The sequence below is a fragment of the Lutra lutra genome, chromosome 7, assembly GCF_902655055.1.
Source record: "Lutra lutra chromosome 7, mLutLut1.2, whole genome shotgun sequence".
Taxonomy (NCBI): domain Eukaryota; kingdom Metazoa; phylum Chordata; class Mammalia; order Carnivora; family Mustelidae; genus Lutra; species Lutra lutra.
This window is the reverse complement of record NC_062284.1, coordinates 131,713,724-131,734,153: the sequence shown is the minus strand read 5'-3', so window position 1 is coordinate 131,734,153 and position 20,430 is coordinate 131,713,724. Positions and strand designations below refer to the sequence as shown.

At 47.9% G+C, this 20,430-nt stretch overlaps 1 protein-coding gene across 1 annotated transcript in view; it reads left to right on the top strand.

Moving 5' to 3' along the window:
* Positions 1 to 3,155: 3,155 nt before the first annotated feature.
* FLVCR2 (FLVCR heme transporter 2) overlaps positions 3,156 to 20,430 on the top strand; it is a 52,361-nt gene continuing 35,086 nt past the window's right edge. The window contains exon 1 of the mRNA XM_047737998.1: positions 3,156 to 4,897. Within this exon, the coding sequence (XP_047593954.1) occupies positions 4,175 to 4,897 (723 nt within the window). The 5' untranslated portion in view covers positions 3,156 to 4,174. The remainder of the gene's footprint in view (positions 4,898 to 20,430) is intronic.

Here is a 20,430-nt window from a genome sequence, read left to right as displayed (position 1 = left end):
GAGTTTCGCACACAATCCTATCAGTGTCATCTACTTGAATAAAACTTTCCTGGAGTTTTTTGACTAGCTTCCCTCTGAACAAGGTGCTTTCCGTTCCTGGCCCGTAGTGGTTCATCTGGGGTTTTCTTTTACTATGATCTTGGTGATTCCAGTTCCCTGCCTCTTGCATTGGAGTCCCCATTTTCTTGGATCTAACAACTTATTCTCTAGGCTTCCTCCCTTGTTTTGGTGGAGCACATCCTTCAGCAGCTTTCTGAGAGAGAGGATGAGGCACTACCTTTTTTGGGAAACTCTGCATTTCTGAAAATGTTTGATTCTCTTGTCATACTGGTTTTGTTTTGGTCATTTGGGTATGGAATTCTAGGCAGGAAACGATTTTCTTCTGAAGGCATTATTTCCCTGACTTCAGGTTTCCAGGTTGGATAACTCTGATGACATTCCATGCCTGCTTTTTTGGAATGCATTTTATGAAACCTGTTTTTCAATCTCTGGAAACCTCTCGGAGCTCCTTTCTGTCCCAGTTTTCTGAAATTTCATGGTGGAGTGTAATTCAACTCTATACTACCAATAAGTACCGAGAGCATGTGCTGTATGAATGATCCCACCAAAAGCTCCAAAGTACGCAAAGACATACACAAGTCCTTAAGGACCTGGAAATGTATGGGAGTGTGGGAGACAAGGGAAAGTAGGATTTGGTGAGGATGTGCTATTACACACATAAGATTTGTAAGAGCTGCATTTCCACAAATTCTAAGTGTTGGTATTTTTTTAAAAGAGACTGATCCAGAATCTTGATCTGATTCATTCATTAGCAATTTAGCCTTCCTACAGACTCAACAAATTCCATGCCTCACCCATCCATAGTCCTGGCTTATCTGCTAGGACGTTGTGACTTCTAGTCCTACTTTTATTGCTGGGAGTAGTTGTTAGCCTCTAGAGGGCAGACTTTGCTGCTGTTCCGCTGAAGGCCCGGAAAGCTTGTGTTCAAGGCCAGAGGGTCCCTCAAACTCCCAGAGAACCAGTTGGGGTAAACAAGGGACCAGGGCCTCCTTTCAGGAAGCAATCTCTAAAGTGTATTTCTCCTTCCTCTTCAAGATTACCTATACTTAGGACATATATATCGATAGGTAAACAGATGTAACACATAGTAAGCTGCTCAGTAAATGTTTTCTCAATGGGTGAACACAGAATGTTTCTCTCTATGTAATATCATCCCAACATTTACATAGCTGTCCATCCCTGGTGGGAATCAGCCAAGCTCTACTGTGATGGCTGCCACATTATTACTACTAAAACCAATTTTGCCGATATTTTTAATTCTCATTTTATAGACCTGGAGGATAGAGAGATTAGTAAACTGAATCCAGACCTCACGTTAGATCCTTAGATCTGGCTCACTCTACCACAAAAGGCAACCCCAAATATCACTGGAATGACCAGTGATTAGACCAGTGGTTAGACCAGTGGGATTTGTCACCAAACTCTAGCATTTGTTACCCCATAGCAGCACACGGTAGGGGAGAGGAGGTGTGCTGGGTGGAAGAGAACTCACAGAACCATATTGTTGCTTGTTTTGATGCTAAGTAGCTGTGGGGCTCTGAGCTACAGGCTCCAAATCTCTGGGCCTCAGTTTCCATATATGCAAGATACAGGTAAGAATACATTGTAAAAGGGCACTTGCCTGGCTCAGTCAGTAGAGCATCTGATCTTGATCTTGAGTTCAATCCCACACTGGGTGTAGAGATCACTTTAAAAAAATTAATAAATGAATTTCTTTCTTTCTTTCTTTCTTTCTTTCTTTCTTTCTTTCTCCTCCTCTACCCCTCCTCCTCCTCCTTCTTCTTCTGAATACATTGTTAAGAGTTGGAGAGAGGTCTATGATGATCTAGGAATTAAATGCAGTACGAGGTCTTAGAAGATCTTTCAAGAAAATAGAGGTTCTGTGTTCCTTGAAGAATGATAGGAAACACTGCTGGAATTTTGAGAATGGGGACTGTTAAATTAGTGTAGAGATTCTTCCTGGGTATGAGTTTTCTCTCCAAACATTCCACGATAATCCAAGACCCCATAATTTCTGCAAAAAAGTGGGTGCCTCCAAACAGTGTTCCCCCTCCTAGGAACCAGTGGCTTTGGCCCCACCAGAGGTGCTCAAACGACCTGGGGACCTTTAAATGTGCAGATGCCAGGGGTCCTCTCTTAATGAACCAGATTTGGGGTGTGGCTGAAGCACTGGGAATGGTGAGTTCCCCATGTGCTTCTAATGTTCAACCCAAGTTGAGAACCGTTGCCCAGGGCTTTAAATTGAACATTCACTTGAAAATTTAAAAAGAAAACAAAGGAAAGCAGTAGCACTCAGTGGCTCTCAAACTTTGATGTGCAAACAGATCACCTGGAGGTTTTCTAAAATGTAACCTCTAATTCGGGAGGTCCAGGGTGGGCTGGGCTTCTGCCTTTGTAACAGGCTCCCAGGGGCATGCCCACACTGCTGTTCCCAGACCGCATGTGAGCAGCTAGGTATAGCTGGAGTGAATACAGACTTGACTGAGAACTATGGTTCTTCAAGCCAGCTGGGATCTTAAGTAAGAAGTCACTTTACTTTTTGAGCCTTAGTCTTCTGATCTTAAATGCAGGCTGGCCATGGTAACTACATCATAGAGTTCTTGTGATGCTTTAATGACATAATGTAGCAAACATTTTGGCACAATACAACAAATATTAGATTTTGGATTCTTAGGATAGCTAACACTCATGGAACGCTTGCGATCCGCCAGGAAATTTTTAAAGCACTTTCACGTCTTGTATCATTCAAGCCTCAAAACAACACTGTGAGGTGTGTACTTATAATTTCATCATCCCTATTTTATGGGTGAAGAAACCGAGGCAGGGAGGTAGAGTATCTTAATTTACATCACACACCTGGGAGTAGTTAAGCTGGTGTTTGAACCCAGAGAGAATCTGGGTCCCGCACCCCCCCACCCCCGCCCTCCTGGGCTGAAATGGACACTGGAAAACAGACATTTCTGCCCTGCAGGCCTGACATTCTGGAGGCGATGACTTGAAGGATTACCCTCTGTCACGGGCTGGGATCAACAGGTGGCAGCCCAGGGCTACTTAAATACCCAGCAACAAGGCCACCAGCTCTAAAAACTCTCAAAACTCCCGGGTACCCTCCACCCACCGGTGTTTGCCTAGGTGACCAGGGACCGACAGGAAAGAAGAGGCGTACCTCACGGGTTCAAATCTGAGTCCCCCAAGAAAAGACCACTTCGGCAGGCAAAGCAACGAGCGAGCAATACGAGTTTCCTGCAATTCGCATTTACCCGGGGGGCGCAACCAGACCGAGAAATCTACAAATCTCTTTATACCGAAAGTTCGGCAAGGATCTGGGAGCTCAGCCAATTGGTAAAAAGTCGGGAAGCCCTCCTGGATTGCCCAGAGCACTCTGGAGGAGCCGGGCATCGATGCCCACGCGCAGGGGATGGAGACCCGCGCCGAGGAGACTCCATCTGTGGGATTACCTCGGCAGAACTTCGGGGTTTTTTTCCTGCGGGGTCCCCTGAGAGAGGCAATGAATCTGAGGGGCAGTGCAGGGGGTGGGGGTTAACCCGGCGGTTTCCATGGCACCCGGGGCGTGGGGGAGGAATGCACCCCGCAAGCTGTGGCGAAACAACTGCGCAGCCTGACCAGCCTGGCTCGAGAAGGCGGGAGGGAAGGGGGGGCGGGAGGGTGGGGGAAGCCCGGCTGGACGGGGGTGGGGCGGTCACGTGCGCCCGAGGGGGCGGGGCCCCAAAGCCACCCCGGAGCGGAACCGTGTCCCACCTAGAGGCTCCGTGCCAGGCGCGAACTTTTCTCCACGACCGAGGGACTGAATCTGGCCTGAACCCCTGGGGTGGACTGCAGGCCCCCGGAGCCAGGACTGGGTTGAGGTGTCTGCGGCCGCCTGGGGGGATAGCGGTAGGTGGCAAGAGACACCAAGGAAAAGTGGGAGCCAAAGCTTGGGGGTGAGTGAAGGGAGCCCGGCTCGCGGTTTTTACGAAGCCTCGGATATCCGTTTATTCTGGGGTTGGGCCAGGGCAAGTGCCCTGCCAGCTCTAAGGGAGCAGCCGAGGCCACTGTCCCTTGAGACTGCCAGAGTCCTCAGCACCTGTCTCGGGCTCCAGGAGAGGCTGTGGTCATGGTGAATGAAGATCCCAACCAACATGAGCAGGACGTCAGCTCTGCGCAGGAGCCTGCCCTCTGGGCGGATGCCAGCGCCTCGGGCCACGCCAGCGTGTCCGCAGAGCCAAGCGTGTCTGCCCCCCCCAGCGTCTCCATCCACCCCAGCGTCTCGACCCACCCCAGCAGTTCGGCCCACCCCTGCGTTGCGGCGCACCCAAGCAGTTCGGCCCACCCCAGTACCTTGGCCCAAGCGGGTGGCTTGGCCCACCCCAGTAGCTCAGGCCCTGAGGACCTTAGCGTGATCAAGGTGAGCAAACGCCGCTGGGTGGTGGTCCTGCTGTTCAGTGGTTACTCCATGTGCAACGCCTTCCAGTGGATCCAGTATGGCTCCATCAATAACATCTTTATGAAGTTCTACGGGGTCAGCGCCTTTGCCATCGACTGGCTGTCCATGTGTTACATGCTCACCTACATCCCTCTGCTCCTGCCCGTGGCCTGGCTGCTGGAGAAATTCGGCCTGCGCACCATCGCCCTCACCGGCTCTGCTCTCAACTGCCTGGGGGCCTGGGTGAAGTTGGGGAGCCTGAAGCCACATCTCTTCCCAGTCACCGTCCTGGGCCAGGTTGTCTGCTCGGTGGCCCAGGTCTTCATCCTGGGCATGCCCTCCCGCATTGCTTCGGTCTGGTTCGGGGCTAACGAGGTGTCAACGGCCTGCTCCGTAGCTGTTTTTGGCAATCAGGTGGGTCGAGCTGTGGGTGGGCCGTTTGGAGGAATGGGCGTCATTGTCATGGTGAGGCCCTCTGTGTTAGGTTGCACCTGAGTGTGGGGGAGCCTGTAGTTTTCTGACTTCAGCAGTGTTTGTGACTCTGGGTGACTTCGTGGCTGGGTGGGAGGGAGGGATTGTGACTGGATGGCTGTGTAAGAGAAGGGCAGGGGAACAGAAGGAGGAGACCTAGTCTTTGACCGACAGTTCCTCCTCCCCCAGCAGGAAGCATGCTTCTGGAACGTCCTTGGGTTTATGATCCTCCTGACCCCGCAGTCTGCGGCTTAAACCTGGGATTTCAGGAAAGCTATTCTTCCTCAGGGAGCAGCCCGTGGGCATCAGGTTATTCTGGGGTTGTCAGAATTTGATGGGTATTTTTAGCCGGACCCACTGGCTTTCCTAGAGCACAGAATCTCCTGTACTAACGTACAATCACAGAGTGCTGGCTTGGTGGTGCTTGGCCCTGTGCTGACCGTCTTTTACACACCTGAAGCCAGGACAGTGGAAACGGTGCTCTGGGACACACTGCTTTCCTGGGGGTTAGAGCCAAGCCTAGCAGGAGGGAATAGAAGTCTCACCCTGAATTTCTAAGGCCTAGAAACCTTTTTGGAAAGGCATGGAGAGCTCCTATCTCAATCCCTTTTCTTTCTTTCTTCTTGGAAGGAAGATCTCAAATTCTTTGCACCTCAGTGAGGTTATGATCCAAGATGCTGGGCATATTATGACTGCCTTCTCTAAATATTTGAAGCAAGTATTTATGGAGTTCTGCCTCCGTGTCCCACTGCTTCCCAAGCACCTGCCATTGTTTCCATTTTATTTTATTTAACAGATGACCAGTAACCCTTAGTTCTTATAGGATTTTTTCCCTTATAGGAGAGTAAAGCTGGGAGGTGAAGGGCAGGACCTTTCCAGCCTCCCAAGGGTTAAATCTCTGTCTGAGCAGCAGAACAGGATTCCTATGAGGTCACTGCAGTCTCAAACCCATTGTTTGGGGAGAGCAGGTTGGCTAAGTGGGAGAAGCCCCTCCCCGGTGGCCAGGCGAGATCAGAGAATTCAAAAATTTTTTTTTTATAAATCATAAAGCATAAACTAATAGATTTTCAGACTCCTCCTCACACATCTATGAGGGAACTTGACACCAGATAAATCTTTAAAATTTAATAATACTATTTACTCATTCCCCACCCCCAATCCCCACCAAGGTCAGGAAATGCTAAGAATTTTACTTTTTTTTTTTTTAAATATTTTATTTATTTATTTGACAGACAGAGATCACAAGTAGGCAGAGAGGCAGGCAGAGAGAGAGGAGGAAACAGTCTCCCCACTGAGCAGAGAGCCCGATGCGGGGCTCGATCCCAGGACCCTGGGATCATGACCTGAGCCAAAGGCAGAGGCCTTAACCCACTGAGCCACCCAGGTGCCCCGAATTTTAGATTTTAAAAACACTCTGACAGAATATATTTGTAGCACAGAGCCATCTACTCAATTTGATCTTTTCGGCTTAACCCTAAAAAAATGTATGAAAAACTGAATTGTTTGTGCTCCCTCCCGTAGGGATGACGATCTATGTTTGGTGCTTGGCATGTGGGTTTTTTTTTTTTTTAAGATTTTATTTATTTGACAGAGAGAGATCACAAGTAGGCAGAGAGGCAAGCAGAGAGAGAGAGAGGAGGAATCAGGCTCCCTGCCGAGCAGGGAGCCCGATGCGGGACTCGATCCCAGGACCCTGGGATCATGACCTGAGCTGAAGGCAGAGGCTTAACCCACTGAGCCACCCAGGCATGTGTTTTATTTAACCTTTCTTTCTGAGGAAAGCAGGGCTGAATGGAGTACTAGAGTGGTAGTGAGAGCTTTGCCGCTTAGAAAAAAAGGCTCCCCAGAGTTGTCTAAACAGACTTCGGATGGTATTCCGCACTCTAATTCTTCTGGGCCTGTGAACCTCACACCGATCCGCTAAACTCTGTACCCTGGTAATTCTGAGCCTCCCTCTTCTAGTGCCTCCAACCACTCCACACGTGCACCAGCCCTGCTGGCATCAAATTCGTTATTCATTCATTCATTCATTCAACAAGCATTCACCTAGTGCCTCCCGGTTTGCCAGGCACTGGGCTAGGCCCACAAAGATAATCCCTGCCTTTGCAGAGCTCCCATACAGGATTTTAAAATTGTTCCAGGCACTAGAATTCTGATAAACAATCAAGTAAACAAAACCGAGATCAGCATATAAAGGATTTATTTTCAGTTCTCCAGGAGAATTTTAATATCATCTTTGCCTAACTGCTTAGAGGAAATTGAAGGGGAAGGAAGCCAATGTCTATCAAACACCTATTATGTGCAAGGCATTTGTCGTCTGTTATTTATTTTTTCAACTCTGTGAGGTAGGTGGAATTTGTCCCTGTTGTTACGGGTGAGAAAATTGAGACCCAGATAATTGGAGGAAACTTATCTGGGGTCCTACAGCTACTAAGTGGTAGAAGGGAGATTTGATCGCGACTCCACCTCCAAAATCCTGTGTCGGTACGCCAGTGCTGAGTTGTCATGTGGATAAAGCATATGTTTTTTAGTTTTTAAATTAAATTTTTAAATTAATTTTTTATTTTTTTCATTCATTACTTTTTTTTTTAAAGTGGAGCCCAAGGCAGGGCTTGAACTCATGACCCTGAGATCGAGACCTGAGCTGAGATCAAGAGTCGGACCCTTAATTGACTGAGCCACCCAGGTGCCCCTAAAGCCTATATTTTTACGAGGGGGGAGGTCAGGATTGTGAGGGTACAATTTCGCCCCTTGTGTCTGGTTGGTGGAGGTGATAAAGTTTCTAGCAGTTTTCTCCAGAATCAGAGAGCCTCTCCACCTGGCTTCTGTTTTGAAGGGCTAGGCGTTAGTATCACCTCCCCACCTACCCTGTTCTAAACTGCTGAAGGGCAGATTCTGCCTCTAGGAGCCTAGCAGGAGTCACAAGCAGGTGGGGCTCTCTTTGGCAAGAAGAAACCAGCGAGTCCTCAGCGGGGCTGAGAGAGGGAAGGAATGCTAGAATTGCAACAGAGCCTCTTCCCTTTGGCTCTGGCCATTTGCGCAGGTGGTGACACCTGGCATCTGGCAACACTTGTTCCATTGCTTCAAGGGAAATGACCCACGTGGGGGTTCCAGGGACGTGAATGATGTTATAGCAGAAGGATTGGAAGAAAGCCCCTTAGAGTCTGGTGGTAGCTTGGTGGCACTGGACGGGAGAGAGGTGGGATCTCAAAGGGGCCGAGTCAGTGCCAGCCCCGAGAAGGAATTTACAGCACCGAGATGGCAGAGGGACTTCCTCAAGGACCCTTGGGCAGCTGAGAGCCCAGTGCCTACCAGAAAGAGAATAGGAGAGAATGTTTGCTTTTCGGGTTGCGAAAAATATCAGAGTCCCCCCTTTCCTGGTTTCACTTTCCATGGTTTTAGTCCCCTGCGGTCAACCTGGAAACAGATGGTCCTCCTCCTGACCTACAGGAGGGTCATCCTACACGATGTCACAATGCCACATCATTCCCCTCGCTTCGTCTCATCACACAGGTGTGTTAGCCTGGCACGTCATTGTAAGAAGGGTGAGCAGAGTACAGTAAGACAGAGAGAGAGAGAGAGGGGCAACATTCATGTGCTTTCATTACAATGTATTGTTACAGCTGTTCTAGTTTATTGCTAGTTATTGCTAATCTCTTACGTTGCCTCACTGACAAGTGAACTTTACCATGGTTAGAGGTAGGTATAGAGAAACACGTCATACAGACAGGGTTCAGTACTATCTGCAGTTTGAGGCACCCTATGGGGGGTCTGGGAATACAGACCCCGTGGATAAGGATAGACTTAGCAGTCTGGTGCAGTCACCTTCCAGAATCGGGCGTGTAGCGGCCATGCCGTTTGGGCTTTTGGAAATCGTACCGCCCAATAGAAACATAAGGCAAGCCACGTGTACAACTAAATTTTCCTACTAGCTACATTAAGAATAGGTGAAATGTTGATTTTTTTTTTAAGTAGAAAGAGCAGGTGAAACTGGTTTTACTAGGATATTTTATTTAATTCGGTATATCCAAAATAGTCTTTCAACATATAATCAATATAACAAAATCACTAATAAGCTATTTTCCATTATTTTTTCATACTGAGTCTTCGAAAATCGGCGTGTATTTGACACTTAGAGCCTCGCCACATTTCCCAGGAATGGGTTCAATAACCAGGTTGGACAGTGCAGATCTAGAACAATGATGCCATTTAGGGGGTAGGGGGGAATATCCTTGACCCTCTTAGGGGCCCTGGTTCGGTCTAAAAATTAAACTGATGGAGACAGGTTACAGGAGAAAATCATCCAAGTTTATTTAGTATAAGTATTACATGATGTGGGAGCCTTCCCAAGGAAATGAAGAAACACTCAGACCTGTGTGGTTTCAGGCCAAGTTTGATAAAAAGTGCATCATCATAGAGGAATATGTAGGTTAGGAGTGTAAAGTTAGTGTAGTGAACCGGAGGAAGCTGGGCAAGGCCTACTTGTTATGCTTTTCCTTGGTATCCTTCTGTCTTCAGAGGTAGGGGTGCTCCTTTGCTCCAGCTGTGGGAGGGGTAGCTCTTATAGGAGAGTTTAAGACCTGTTTCAGGGAAGAAGGGTGAGGAGGAGGAGGAAGTCAGAGTGGCTTTCCTACTCTGCTGTTTTCCGAAACTCCCTCAGCTTAAACTAATCTGGGTGCCATAATTTGGAGGAGTGTGTCCTGACCCACATCATATCTAAGTGTTTGGAAATAGGTTCTAGCAGATAAAGATGGACCCTAGGAATCAAAGTCTAGCCTTGAGGACGTGGAGTTTGCTGGCTGGCTGATTGAGTGGTAATACCAGAGAGGCTGGGTGTTTGAGACTGACTCAGGGGTCAGGGTCATGAGGTGGGTGGTCAGCCCACTCTTGTTCCCAGATCATGGTCATTTGCCATGGAGATGTGTTAAAGTCTAAGCTTACCATTCTGGATTTTCTAATGTCAGAGGCCTTTCAAGGTCTCATTGAAGTTGGGGGAGGTGAAGGCAAACTCATGTTCTCTTCTGGCCATTGTTCTTGTTACTTAAAGCACACAGAGTGCCTGCCCACGTGGCTGACCACTCCTGGCCTCCCCTTATGCACTAGAAGAGAGGAATAGTCCAGGGCTGGGAGGGCAGAAGGAGGCTAGAGGTGACTGACATGCAGTGGTGGGCGGGGGGTGGTGGTGGCTGGGACCACACCCTCCTGGGGGCCAGCCAGGTCTTATAAATGACAGTCAAAATGACAGTGGGGTGTGATGGGGTCATGGCAAACTTGAGAGTCCATTTCCCATCTAAAGACAGCAGCTACATCAGCTCCCGCCAACTGTTGGTATACAAAGCATGGCCCAGTGTTGCCAGATCTCTTTTTTTTTTCTTTAGGGAGAAACCAGAGATCCAGATTTTTAGATAAAGTCTGTTTTTATTATTATGATGATGATGATTATGGTAAAAGAGACATAATGTTTATAATTTTAACCATTCATAAGTGTACAATTCAATGGCATTAACTAGTTTTACAATGTTATGGAAGCACTACCACTATCTATTCCCAAAACGTCTTCATATACCCTCCACCACTGCGTACCCATCAAATAATAACTCCTCTTATCCCCCTCCCTCCAGCCCCTAGTGACCTCTGTTCTACTCTGTTTCTATGAATTTGCCTCGGCTAGGTACGTCGCATAAGTGGAATCATACAACGTTTGTCTTTCTGGGTCTGGCTTATGAAATCTATTAAGTGCTGATAACTAATTCATAGGTGTGTGTGTGTTTAGTTATATTCCATCTTTTGAAACTGTGGATCAGATAAAACTTGAGTTTGAGGCTTCTGGGGAATATATAGTGGAAGGGAATGCCCAGTCTCCTTTGTCTGTTGGGACGCCCTTGCCAAAGACGCAGGCCAGCAGAATGAGCTAGGAGGCAAGCTGCTCTGGGGAGAAATCCAGACCCACCCGTGTTCCCAGACAAAAACGGCGATCACCCTAGGGGCTGGGTAAAAATACAGATGCCTGGGCCCCGAGGTGGACTTCCGTACCTGGACTCTCTAGGGCTGGGGCCGGGGCTCCTATCTCTTCACCTGGCTTCCCAGGTGAGACCAGTGGTCAGTTTTTGAAATCACTAGGAGGAGAAAGCAGCAGGCTATGGGAAGGCAGCCTCTCGCTTGGAGCCACGTTGTTGTCCTGAGAGATTTATTACATGTTTGCTGAATGCTGGTCTGGTGGGCTCGAGGAAGCAATGGGGAGCTCAGCCATTCAGCCTCCAGATTGAGGGAAGAGGCTGGGCTGGGGTAGGGCTCATAATTTGGATTCATTTAAGGTTTTAAAAATATACTCCCACCCCCGGTGTGGGGGGCACACCCTGGTGGAATGTGAGGTGGAACCAAACTTATGCGCCCTCCTCTTCATTTTGTTTCTTTAACCTTCAGCTCAGGGCACTGGAGGAGGCTTGGGTTGGCCTGGCGTGACTTCTGTCTTGTCTTTGTTCCTTTGGTGGCATTGTTGCAAGTGCCTGGCAATTCCATGGAATCAAGTCTGAGTCTTCGAGTTAGCATGCTCAGACTCCGGCTCCTCACCATTTCTTTCTATCCAGTCTGTCTCTTGTTCTCTCCCAGCCTTGTTGCTCTGCTCTGACCAGCCTGGCTCCTTAATTCTCTCCTTGAAGATAGACTCACTGCTTGGGGAATAAGCCTTAGGCTTTGAAGAGTGATGTCAGCAAGATGGTGGGTCAGGAAGCTTCAGACCCTCGCCCCTCACAGAAATGTTAAGTAAACTAAAACCCAGCTAAAATCACTTCTTTATAGGAGTTCTGGAGATTAGTCAAAGATAAACAGCAACCAGGCAAACACCCAACCAAGAAAAACCCCCATTCAAAATGGTGGGAGATTTCATGGCATTTTTACTTAACTTTTCTTCCCTCCCTTCCTCCCACATGTTGTACTCCCAATAACCAGGTCCCTTCTGTAAACTGAATTTGCAACACTTTAACCAAATTGTATTTTTGTACACTAACAATGAACAATCCAAAAAAGGAAATTAAGAAGACAAAACAAACCCAGGAATAAATTTAACCAAAAAGGTGAAAGACTTATACACTGAATACTGTGAAACATCGCTGAAAGAAATTAAAGAAGTCATAAATACATGAAAAAGACATCCTGTGTTTGTGGAAGACTTAATATTGTTAAGATGGAAATATTACCAAAACAATCTACAGATTCAGTGTCATCCCCATCAAAATGCCAATGATGTTATTTGCAGAAATAGAAAAATGGAAAAAAGAAAATATCATGTGGAAATTTAAGGGTCGCTGAATAGCCAAAATAATTTTGGAGGAGAACAACAAAGTTGGAGGTCTCACACTTCTTGACCCTAAAACTAATAACAAAGCTGTAGCAATCATGGTGGTATGATATTGGCAAAAAGACATAACATAGAGACCGATGGAATAGAGAGCCCAGAAGTAAACCCTCACATATGTGATCCAATGATTTCAACAAGGGTGCCAAGGCCAATGGAAACATTTTCCTTAATATTTTTTAGAGCAGTTTTAGGTTTGCAGCAAAATTAAGTCGAAGGCACAGAGATTTCTCCCTACCCTTCTTACTGCCACTCCTCAGTACGCATAGCCTCCCCTGTTGTCAACATCCCCCACCAGAATGTTACAGTTGTTGAACCTACATTGACACATCATGACAACCAATCTTTTCAACAAATGGTGTGGAGAAAACTATAAACCACAGTGCTACATTTGTTACAATTGATGAACCTACATTGACACATGATTATCACTATTTCAACAAATGGTGTTGGTAAAACTGTAACTCTGTAAGAAGAAAACACAGGGAAAACGCTTGGTGATGTTGGATCTGGTAATGATGGCAATGATTTCTTGGTTGTGATACTAAAATCATGGGCAAAAAAAAAAAGATTCATTGGACTATATCAAAATAAAACACTTCTGTGTATCAGAGGACACTGATCATTAGAGTGAAAAGACAACTTGTGGAATGGGAGAAAACATTTTCAAATCATATATCTGATAAGGGTTGATATCCAGAATATATAAAGAACCCCTACAGCTGAACAAAATAAAAAAAAAAAAAAACAAAAAACAAAAAACAAAACTTATTTAAAAATGAGCAAAGGACTTGAACAGGCATTTCTCCAAAAAATATATACAAATGGTCAGTATGCACATGAAAAGATGCTCATCATCAGGGAAATGCAAGTCAAAAACACAATGAGATACTACCTCACACTCAATAGAATGCTATGAAAGAAAAAAGAAGTGTAGACAAGCTTGTGGAGAAATTGGAACCCTTGTGCATTGCTGATGGGAATGTAAAATGGTGCAGTCATCTGGAAGACAGTATGGCAGTTCCTCAGAAAAATAAAACTGTGATTACCATATGATCCAGCAATTCTGCTCCTGGCTATTTATCCAAAGAACTGAAAGCAGGAAGTTAAACCTGATATTTGTATGCCTGTTTTTACAGCAACATTATTCACAATAGCCATAAAGGTGAAAGTAACCTAAGTATCCCTCTACAGATAAACGGGTAAACAAAATGTGATATACATATAAAATGAAATATTATTCATCCGTGAAAGGAAATTCTGACCCTGCTCCACATGGATCAGCCTTGAAGACATTATGGTAGATGGAATAGGGTAGTCCGCCAAAGGAGAGATACTATGTGATCCCACTTATATGAGGTATTGATGTGTATTTTTTCCTGACACTGACCAATTCTCCAATTCTCTGCCACCAACTGAGTGTCTTATAATCCAGTTTAATTCTGACACTGACTACTTGGAGTTAATGCCGACCAGCCAACCCCACAAGTTCAGGGCTTGGTTCCACAAGACTGCCCCCACTTAAGATGCCAACTCCAAGTCTTGGGGGCCAGCCAAACTTCTCACTCACTGGTTATACATTGAGGGTTCCCATGACCCCTACTCAGGTTCTATGATTGGCTAGAATGGCTCACAGAACGCAGGTAAACATTTTGTTTACTAGTAAGGTAACTTTACTCGTTATTATAAAGGATACAACTCAGGAACGGCCAAGTGGAAGACATGTGGGGGTCTCTCTGGGCCTGCCACCCTGCCTCCCCACCCTGATGTCATGTGTTTTGACCAGAAAGCTCACCAAATTTCCTTGCTCACGTGTTTTTATAGAGCTCAATTTCTAGCTCCCCTTCCCTCTTCAGAGGTCAGGGGAGGATGAGGCTGAAAGTTCCCAAACTTGAATCACGTAATTTTCTGGAGATTAGCCCATCCTAAGGCCATTGACAGGCTGTGCTCTGAGTCACTTCAGCAGCATAAAATCAGGTGTGATGGAAAAGGGATTCTTATGAGTAACAAAAGACACTCCTACACTCACGAGATGCCAACAGCTTTCAGAACTCTGACCCAGGAACCGGGGACAAAGAGCAAATATGTTCTGATGATACCACAGGTACAAAGAGTACTCAAATTCATAGAGACAGAAAGTAGGATGGCAGTTGCCAGGGACTAGGGGAGGAAAGAACGGGGAGTTACTGTTTGATGAGTTTAGAGTTTAAGTTTGGGAAGATGAAGAATGTTCTGGAGATGGGTAGAAGTGACGGTTGCATAGCAATATACTTCATGCCACTAAACCATACAGTTAAAAATGGTTAAAATGGTAAGTTTCATGCTATGTGTATTTAAAAAAAAAAAATCCATTGCTTGTGAGGCGTTTCCTTCTGGCTGGGTGCCTGCTCACCTCCTGTCTTCAACTCATTAGTGTCTGTGCTTGGAGGAGAGCATTCTGGGCCCTCTGTGTGCTTGCTGAGTTCACTGGGACACTGGGATACTTTGTTTCCTGGTGGTTTGTGTTTCCCCCTCTTCCTTATCTTTTCTCCTGTCCTTCCCTCCCTCTCCCCGCCCCCCCCCCACCTTTTTCAGCTACACGGGAAACTTATCAGAGGGCTGGAAATTTGACTAATAAACCTCTCCCATATCTCAGAGCAGGGCTCTGGGTGTAAAAGGTGCTGACAGATGGACAGACAGATTAATACACAGGAATTAAGGTGACTACATAGTTGAGAGCTCAGGTCATTGGAGGAAGGAACTGTCATACCTGGATTTGTCTTTCTTTCTTTTTTTTTTTTTTAAGATTTTATTTATTTATTTATCAGAGAGAGAGATCACAAGTAGGCAGAGAGGCAGGCAGAGACAGAGGGAGAAGCAGGTTCCCTGCCGAGCAAGGAACCCGATATGGGACTCGATCCCAGGACGCTGGGACCATGACCTGAGCCGAAGGCAGCAGCTTAACCAACTGAGCCACCCAGGCATCCCTGGATTTGTCTTTCTCATGTGATTCAGTCTTGTTCCTTCAATGGAAAGAGCTATGCAGTCCTTACTGTGTGCCTTGAACCATGCCAGACCCAGGGTGGTTGAGAACACCATCGTTAGCTCTGCTGTGTTCCTTCAGTCAAGTCCATTAGGTTTTCTACATTTTGATTTCTTCTTTTGTAAGTGGGAGAAAATAGTGGCTATTGCAGAAGGTAAAGGAGAGGATTAAGTGAGACATAATGGAGGGCTCTCAGCTGGCAGAATTTGTCTGATAAAAAGGTGCTAAATGAAGAACAGACGTTATCAGTACTACCGTCAATAAACACAATTGCTCCTTTGCAGAGGGGGCTCCTGATCTAGAAGGAGAGGCCAACACTGAACGGCTCATAATACCACCATGTATGTTCATGGGATCTTACAGGTCACAGCACATGGAAGGACATTATCCCAGTATGAGCATAATGGGGAGCAACCAGGACAGCTTCCCTGAGGAGGTGATTTTTATGAGCTGATTTTTCATGAGTGGAGTGACCAGGGGTTGGGTGATTAGGGAGGGTGGGCCATTCTGGGAAGTGTCCAGGCAGTATCACAATGGGGACTTGTCCCACTTGAAAGCCACTCAACTGGACAGCTATATGTAGGGGCTCAGAGGTGGTGTTTCTTTCCCAGCATGTGGTGATGACACCTGTTGTCTGTGATGAAGACTTTCAAGTCTCTGGGATAACACAGATGCTGTGTTATCATCAGTCCTTCATCTCACAAACCTAAGGTTAGGTGGACACAGCTGGTTTCTACTGCCTGGTTCTTGATCTTTTTCCAGCAATGCTGTTAACAGGATATCCTTTCCTTGACTTAGACTACACCTCCCATCCCCAACATCAAACAGCCCTGAGTGGATTGCAGGATAAGGGCTGGAACCCCATCAAGCGTGATAAAAAACTGTGTGGTTCACATGACAGCCGGTGTCTCCTCTTCTTTCTTTGTTCTCTGTCTCCCGACTTCTACCCAGTACCATTCCTGAAGTGAACCCAATGGAGCATCTTTCTTCTCTTGGTTCTGAAGGACTTTTTTCTTTACTGAGTGGTTCCGAGGGGCGAAGCCTTCCTGCAGGCTCCAGCTGTCCACCTTGATTCTTCTGCTTTCTGACCTCGTTGCAGGCATCTTTCCTTTTTTATGCTTTGCAAAAACATGAGCTCAGCTTCTCAGAACCACGTGGTTCAAGACGAGGCTTTGCTCGGGCATGCGGGCAGATGATAGAAGTGCCATCGGGGTGCTGCAGGGGAGATGGGAGGTGCACTGGGCTCTCTTTGCTTGCCATCTTCTTGCAATCTGTGTGTCTCAGAACCTCATAATGGAGCAGTGTTTGCTTTGGAGCCTGATTCCTTCTCTAGAGCGGAGGTGAACACAAGTCCCTTTCGTTTCCAGGAGACCGCTTTTGATTGGCCAGCTCTGCTGGCTCCCGAGGAGGTTGTGTGGGGGGGTGAGAGGACACAATGATGGAGCCAATTTAGGAGTTGGGTTTTTTTTTCCCCCTCCTTTTCCCCCTTCTCCTCTCCCCTGGAAATGCGTGCTTTCTGCCCCAAATTACTGTGTTGGCATGGCTGGGTCTCCTCTGATGGCTCTGGAGACCGCTCTCTGTACACAAGGCCAACTGTGGTGTCCGTCTATTCCGAGAAGTGGGCGGGGCCCATCCAATGGGCTGTTTGTTCGGGGTGGTGGCTGCCCCGTGAAGCAATCTGTGCCTCCTCAGACCTTTGCCCTGGGCTTCTAGTTCAGTGCTGGGCATGTCTGTGGAACCACTCAGTGAGCTCGCTCGGAGGACCGTTTCCTCTCTCCCGAGGAGCTGGGCGGGCATACAGATCCCTCTCTCTCCCCCCACCCCTGTCTAGGACGCACAGGGAAGATAGCCCTGGAGAACAGTCTCTTGACTTCTTGCACCGAGCGCAGCCGAGAGCCACTGCGAAGGGAGGGGCCCTGCACCTCCAGCACCAGAAGCACCTGCGGGGGTGTGTGGGGGGGTGTTAAAATGCAGATTCCTCGGCACCAAGCAGACCCAGGGAATCAGTGTCTCGGGGTGGGGCTTGGGAATCTGTGTTTTTGATCCTCTGTTAGGGATTCTGACACTCTCTGAAGTTCGAGAACTCCTGGGATGAAAGAGCCGTGGAGCCCGGACCCAGCGCTGCTTGCCGCTGTGTTTGGGACATCCGACAGGACACCAGCCCTCCTCGGGCATCAGCCTTGTGATCTGTAGCAGGAAAGTCTGCCTCCCAGGGCTGTTACCAGAATTAGGTGAGGGAGCGTGTGAAGTCTCTCGGAATCAAAGAAGCCCTCCGTAAATGGTTCCTGATCCCACACCCGCCTGCTCCCTCTGTACCACACTCTGCAGCGTCTTTCGATTTCAGTCACTTTCCTTCATCTCTGCTGCCATCCCTGAAGTTTAGGCTGGCAGATGCCCCTCCCCAGGTCCATACGTGGGGGAACTGAAGCGGCCCACACCCCATGTCCACTCTCTCAGCCTCTCAGCGGTGAGCTGGTTGGGGCCAGCAGTCATCAGCCTCCTGCAGAGAGGTCACCCCCCCACAACCACCGCTTGCTTGAAACACACCGACCAGAAGAGACCACGCCTGGCACATAGCAGCGACTGAGACTCTCTGGGTGGGAAGGGGGATGTCTGGTGCTCTGGCTTTTTTACGCTTTAGCTGTGAGACCTTATCTTCTCATCACTGAGGGAAGATTTCCAGAGCATTTTCTGTGATTATCGTCTCATACCCTGTCAGCTGTAGCCTCAGGAGGAGAGGAGTGGGGGTGAGGGAAGAATGTGGCTTGACTCAACTCTCTGACTAATCTTTTCCACCTTTTCTCTGTAACTAGGCCCCAGGAGAAAATCCCCTCCACCTAGAGCCTCAGTTCCCTTGAAGCCTTGGAAGCAGGTGGTCAGGAAAGGCAGCAGGTGGTGATAAAGCCTCCCTTCCGGGCTGCCCGAGGGGGGCAGGGCCGGGAAAGATCAAGGCTCTCCGGTTTCTGGAGCAGCTTCCTGGAAACCCTCCCCACCCCTATGTCCTGAGTGTCACTGGAGTATCACTGTCCCTGTCCCAAGGGATAGTCTCAGCCCCTGGCCTGCCGTGTGGCCTTGAGGCAGGCATCTCAACAGCCCTCCCTGTTGGTGGAGCAAAACCCGTCCTTGCCAGTGTTTGCTTCTCAGGCTGTTGTGGGGGGGAGATGAAGTCGTGTTCCTAGAGCCCAGATCACTGGCCAGAGGTTTGTTTTGAGGGACCGAAGGAAACGTTGATGTTCTCTCCTCCCATCGGACTGCTTTCTGATTCCCTGTCCAGAAAGAACTTTGATAAGAGGTGCTGGGTAAATGTGTTTGCCATTTTATGATGACCCAAACACGTTCCTCAGTTCTACCACAAACGCCCTGCAAAGGAGTCCATCAGGCCCTGGGTCATCTGGAGTCTCAGACCACGTCTTCCAGGCACATGTGGCTGGTTGGTGGTGCCTTGTCGCGGCTCAGCGAGGTTCTGTGGGAAGACAGCGGGCCGGGAACGGGACCATCAGAAGTCCCAATATTTACTTCACTGCTCTGAACTCAGCAAGTTGCTTAAATTCAGTTAGGGAACGGGGAACACAGCATGTGCCTCCCAGGGCAGTGTCATTTCACCTAGACTTTGGGCATCCTGCTGTTGACCTTGACCTCACTGGGTTGCCTTGCTGCTCAGGTTATATGCTGTGCAAACCTAGGCTCTTAAGTGCCTTTAAGGAAAAAATGACTCTGGATTTGCTCAGTGACACTCAAGGAATAAAACGTTGGACATGCGTAAAGTGCATGTCCCGTTGCCTTTGTGAAGTGCGGTGTTGGAATGCACTTGGCTCGAGGACGGCAGCCTCTGTCTGCAGAGCTTGGCATTCTTGCCCTTTAGAATCTGCTCTTCATTTCTGAAAGCTCTCTGGTCATTCTGGCTGTAGGAGCCTGTCCCAGAGTTTCTGGGTTCTGGAGTCTTCCTGCTAATTTGAGCCTCTTGGCCTGACCCATTCTGCAGCTCCAGGAATCCTGCAGAACATTCTGATTTTTTTTGATGGCCAGAAGGGGCTTTTGCCAAGCACAAAGCAGCTTTTCAATCTATATGTGCCCAGGATGGCTCCTTTCTTCAGTGAAGGTGGGTATCCATGGTGGCACAGCACAGAGCCAATTTGGTCTTCACGGAGGACACGGGGCCCAGAGTGAGGAGCTTTCTTTTGAGGGCGTGGTGATGTTGGCCTTACCCTATTTCCACCCAGGCCCTTTACAGTTAGTGGCAGTGATAAGTGCTAACAGACAGGGACTGGTGGGGCTTGGGCTGTCCTTGTGAGGACATTGTCTTTTTTCTTTCCAGAGTTCCTTCCTTCTCAGAGAAGAGGCTACCCCATTATCTGCCCCAGGAATGGCTAGTCCTGCATTCTCATGCTGCTCCCCCAAAACCCATGGCCTTTCGAAGGGTGCTCCCGCCTTGGGCCACATCTCTGTCCCTTGCAAATAACCCACACAGTCCCCTGGCCATCCTCTCTGTCTTCTTGAATCCTGCTTGTTCTGGATTTCATTCCATCCATCCAGCCTCCCCACATCCCCCCGGTTGATAGCAGGTAATGTGACTAATGGGAGCCAGGGAATAAAGGCTCTCATCCTCTTGGCCGGTCCATCTCAGGAAGGACAGCCTCGGGTTAGAGGTCACACACTGTGCTTCTAGAACTCAGTGCTCTCAGGAGCTATGGTGTTTTTTTTGTTGTTTTTTTTTTTTTTGAGACAGTGCAGCACAACTGTCATTTTTGTATTGCACAAATGTTTAGTGAGCATATACTTTGTTCTGAGCAGCAGTCTGAGTGCTAAGCATGAAGCAATGAATGAGAAAGAAAAGGTCCCTGAGTTCACATTTAAGAGAGGAGAGATGAAACTGTAAGGCAGCGAGTAATGGAGTGACTAATGGTGGAAATATCAGGTCAGGAGGAGGGGAGGCATCTTCAGAGCAGGATTTTGGGAGATGTTCTTGTGTAAGTAGGTCCCTGAGTATCTCCCTAGATCACAGAGCCAGATCTGATGGTGGTGCTTCCTTGGGGCGGGGTTAGCTATGGGTGGCAGAGATTTCTTTCTCTTTCTAGATTTCTCCTCAGGATCACGAGGCAG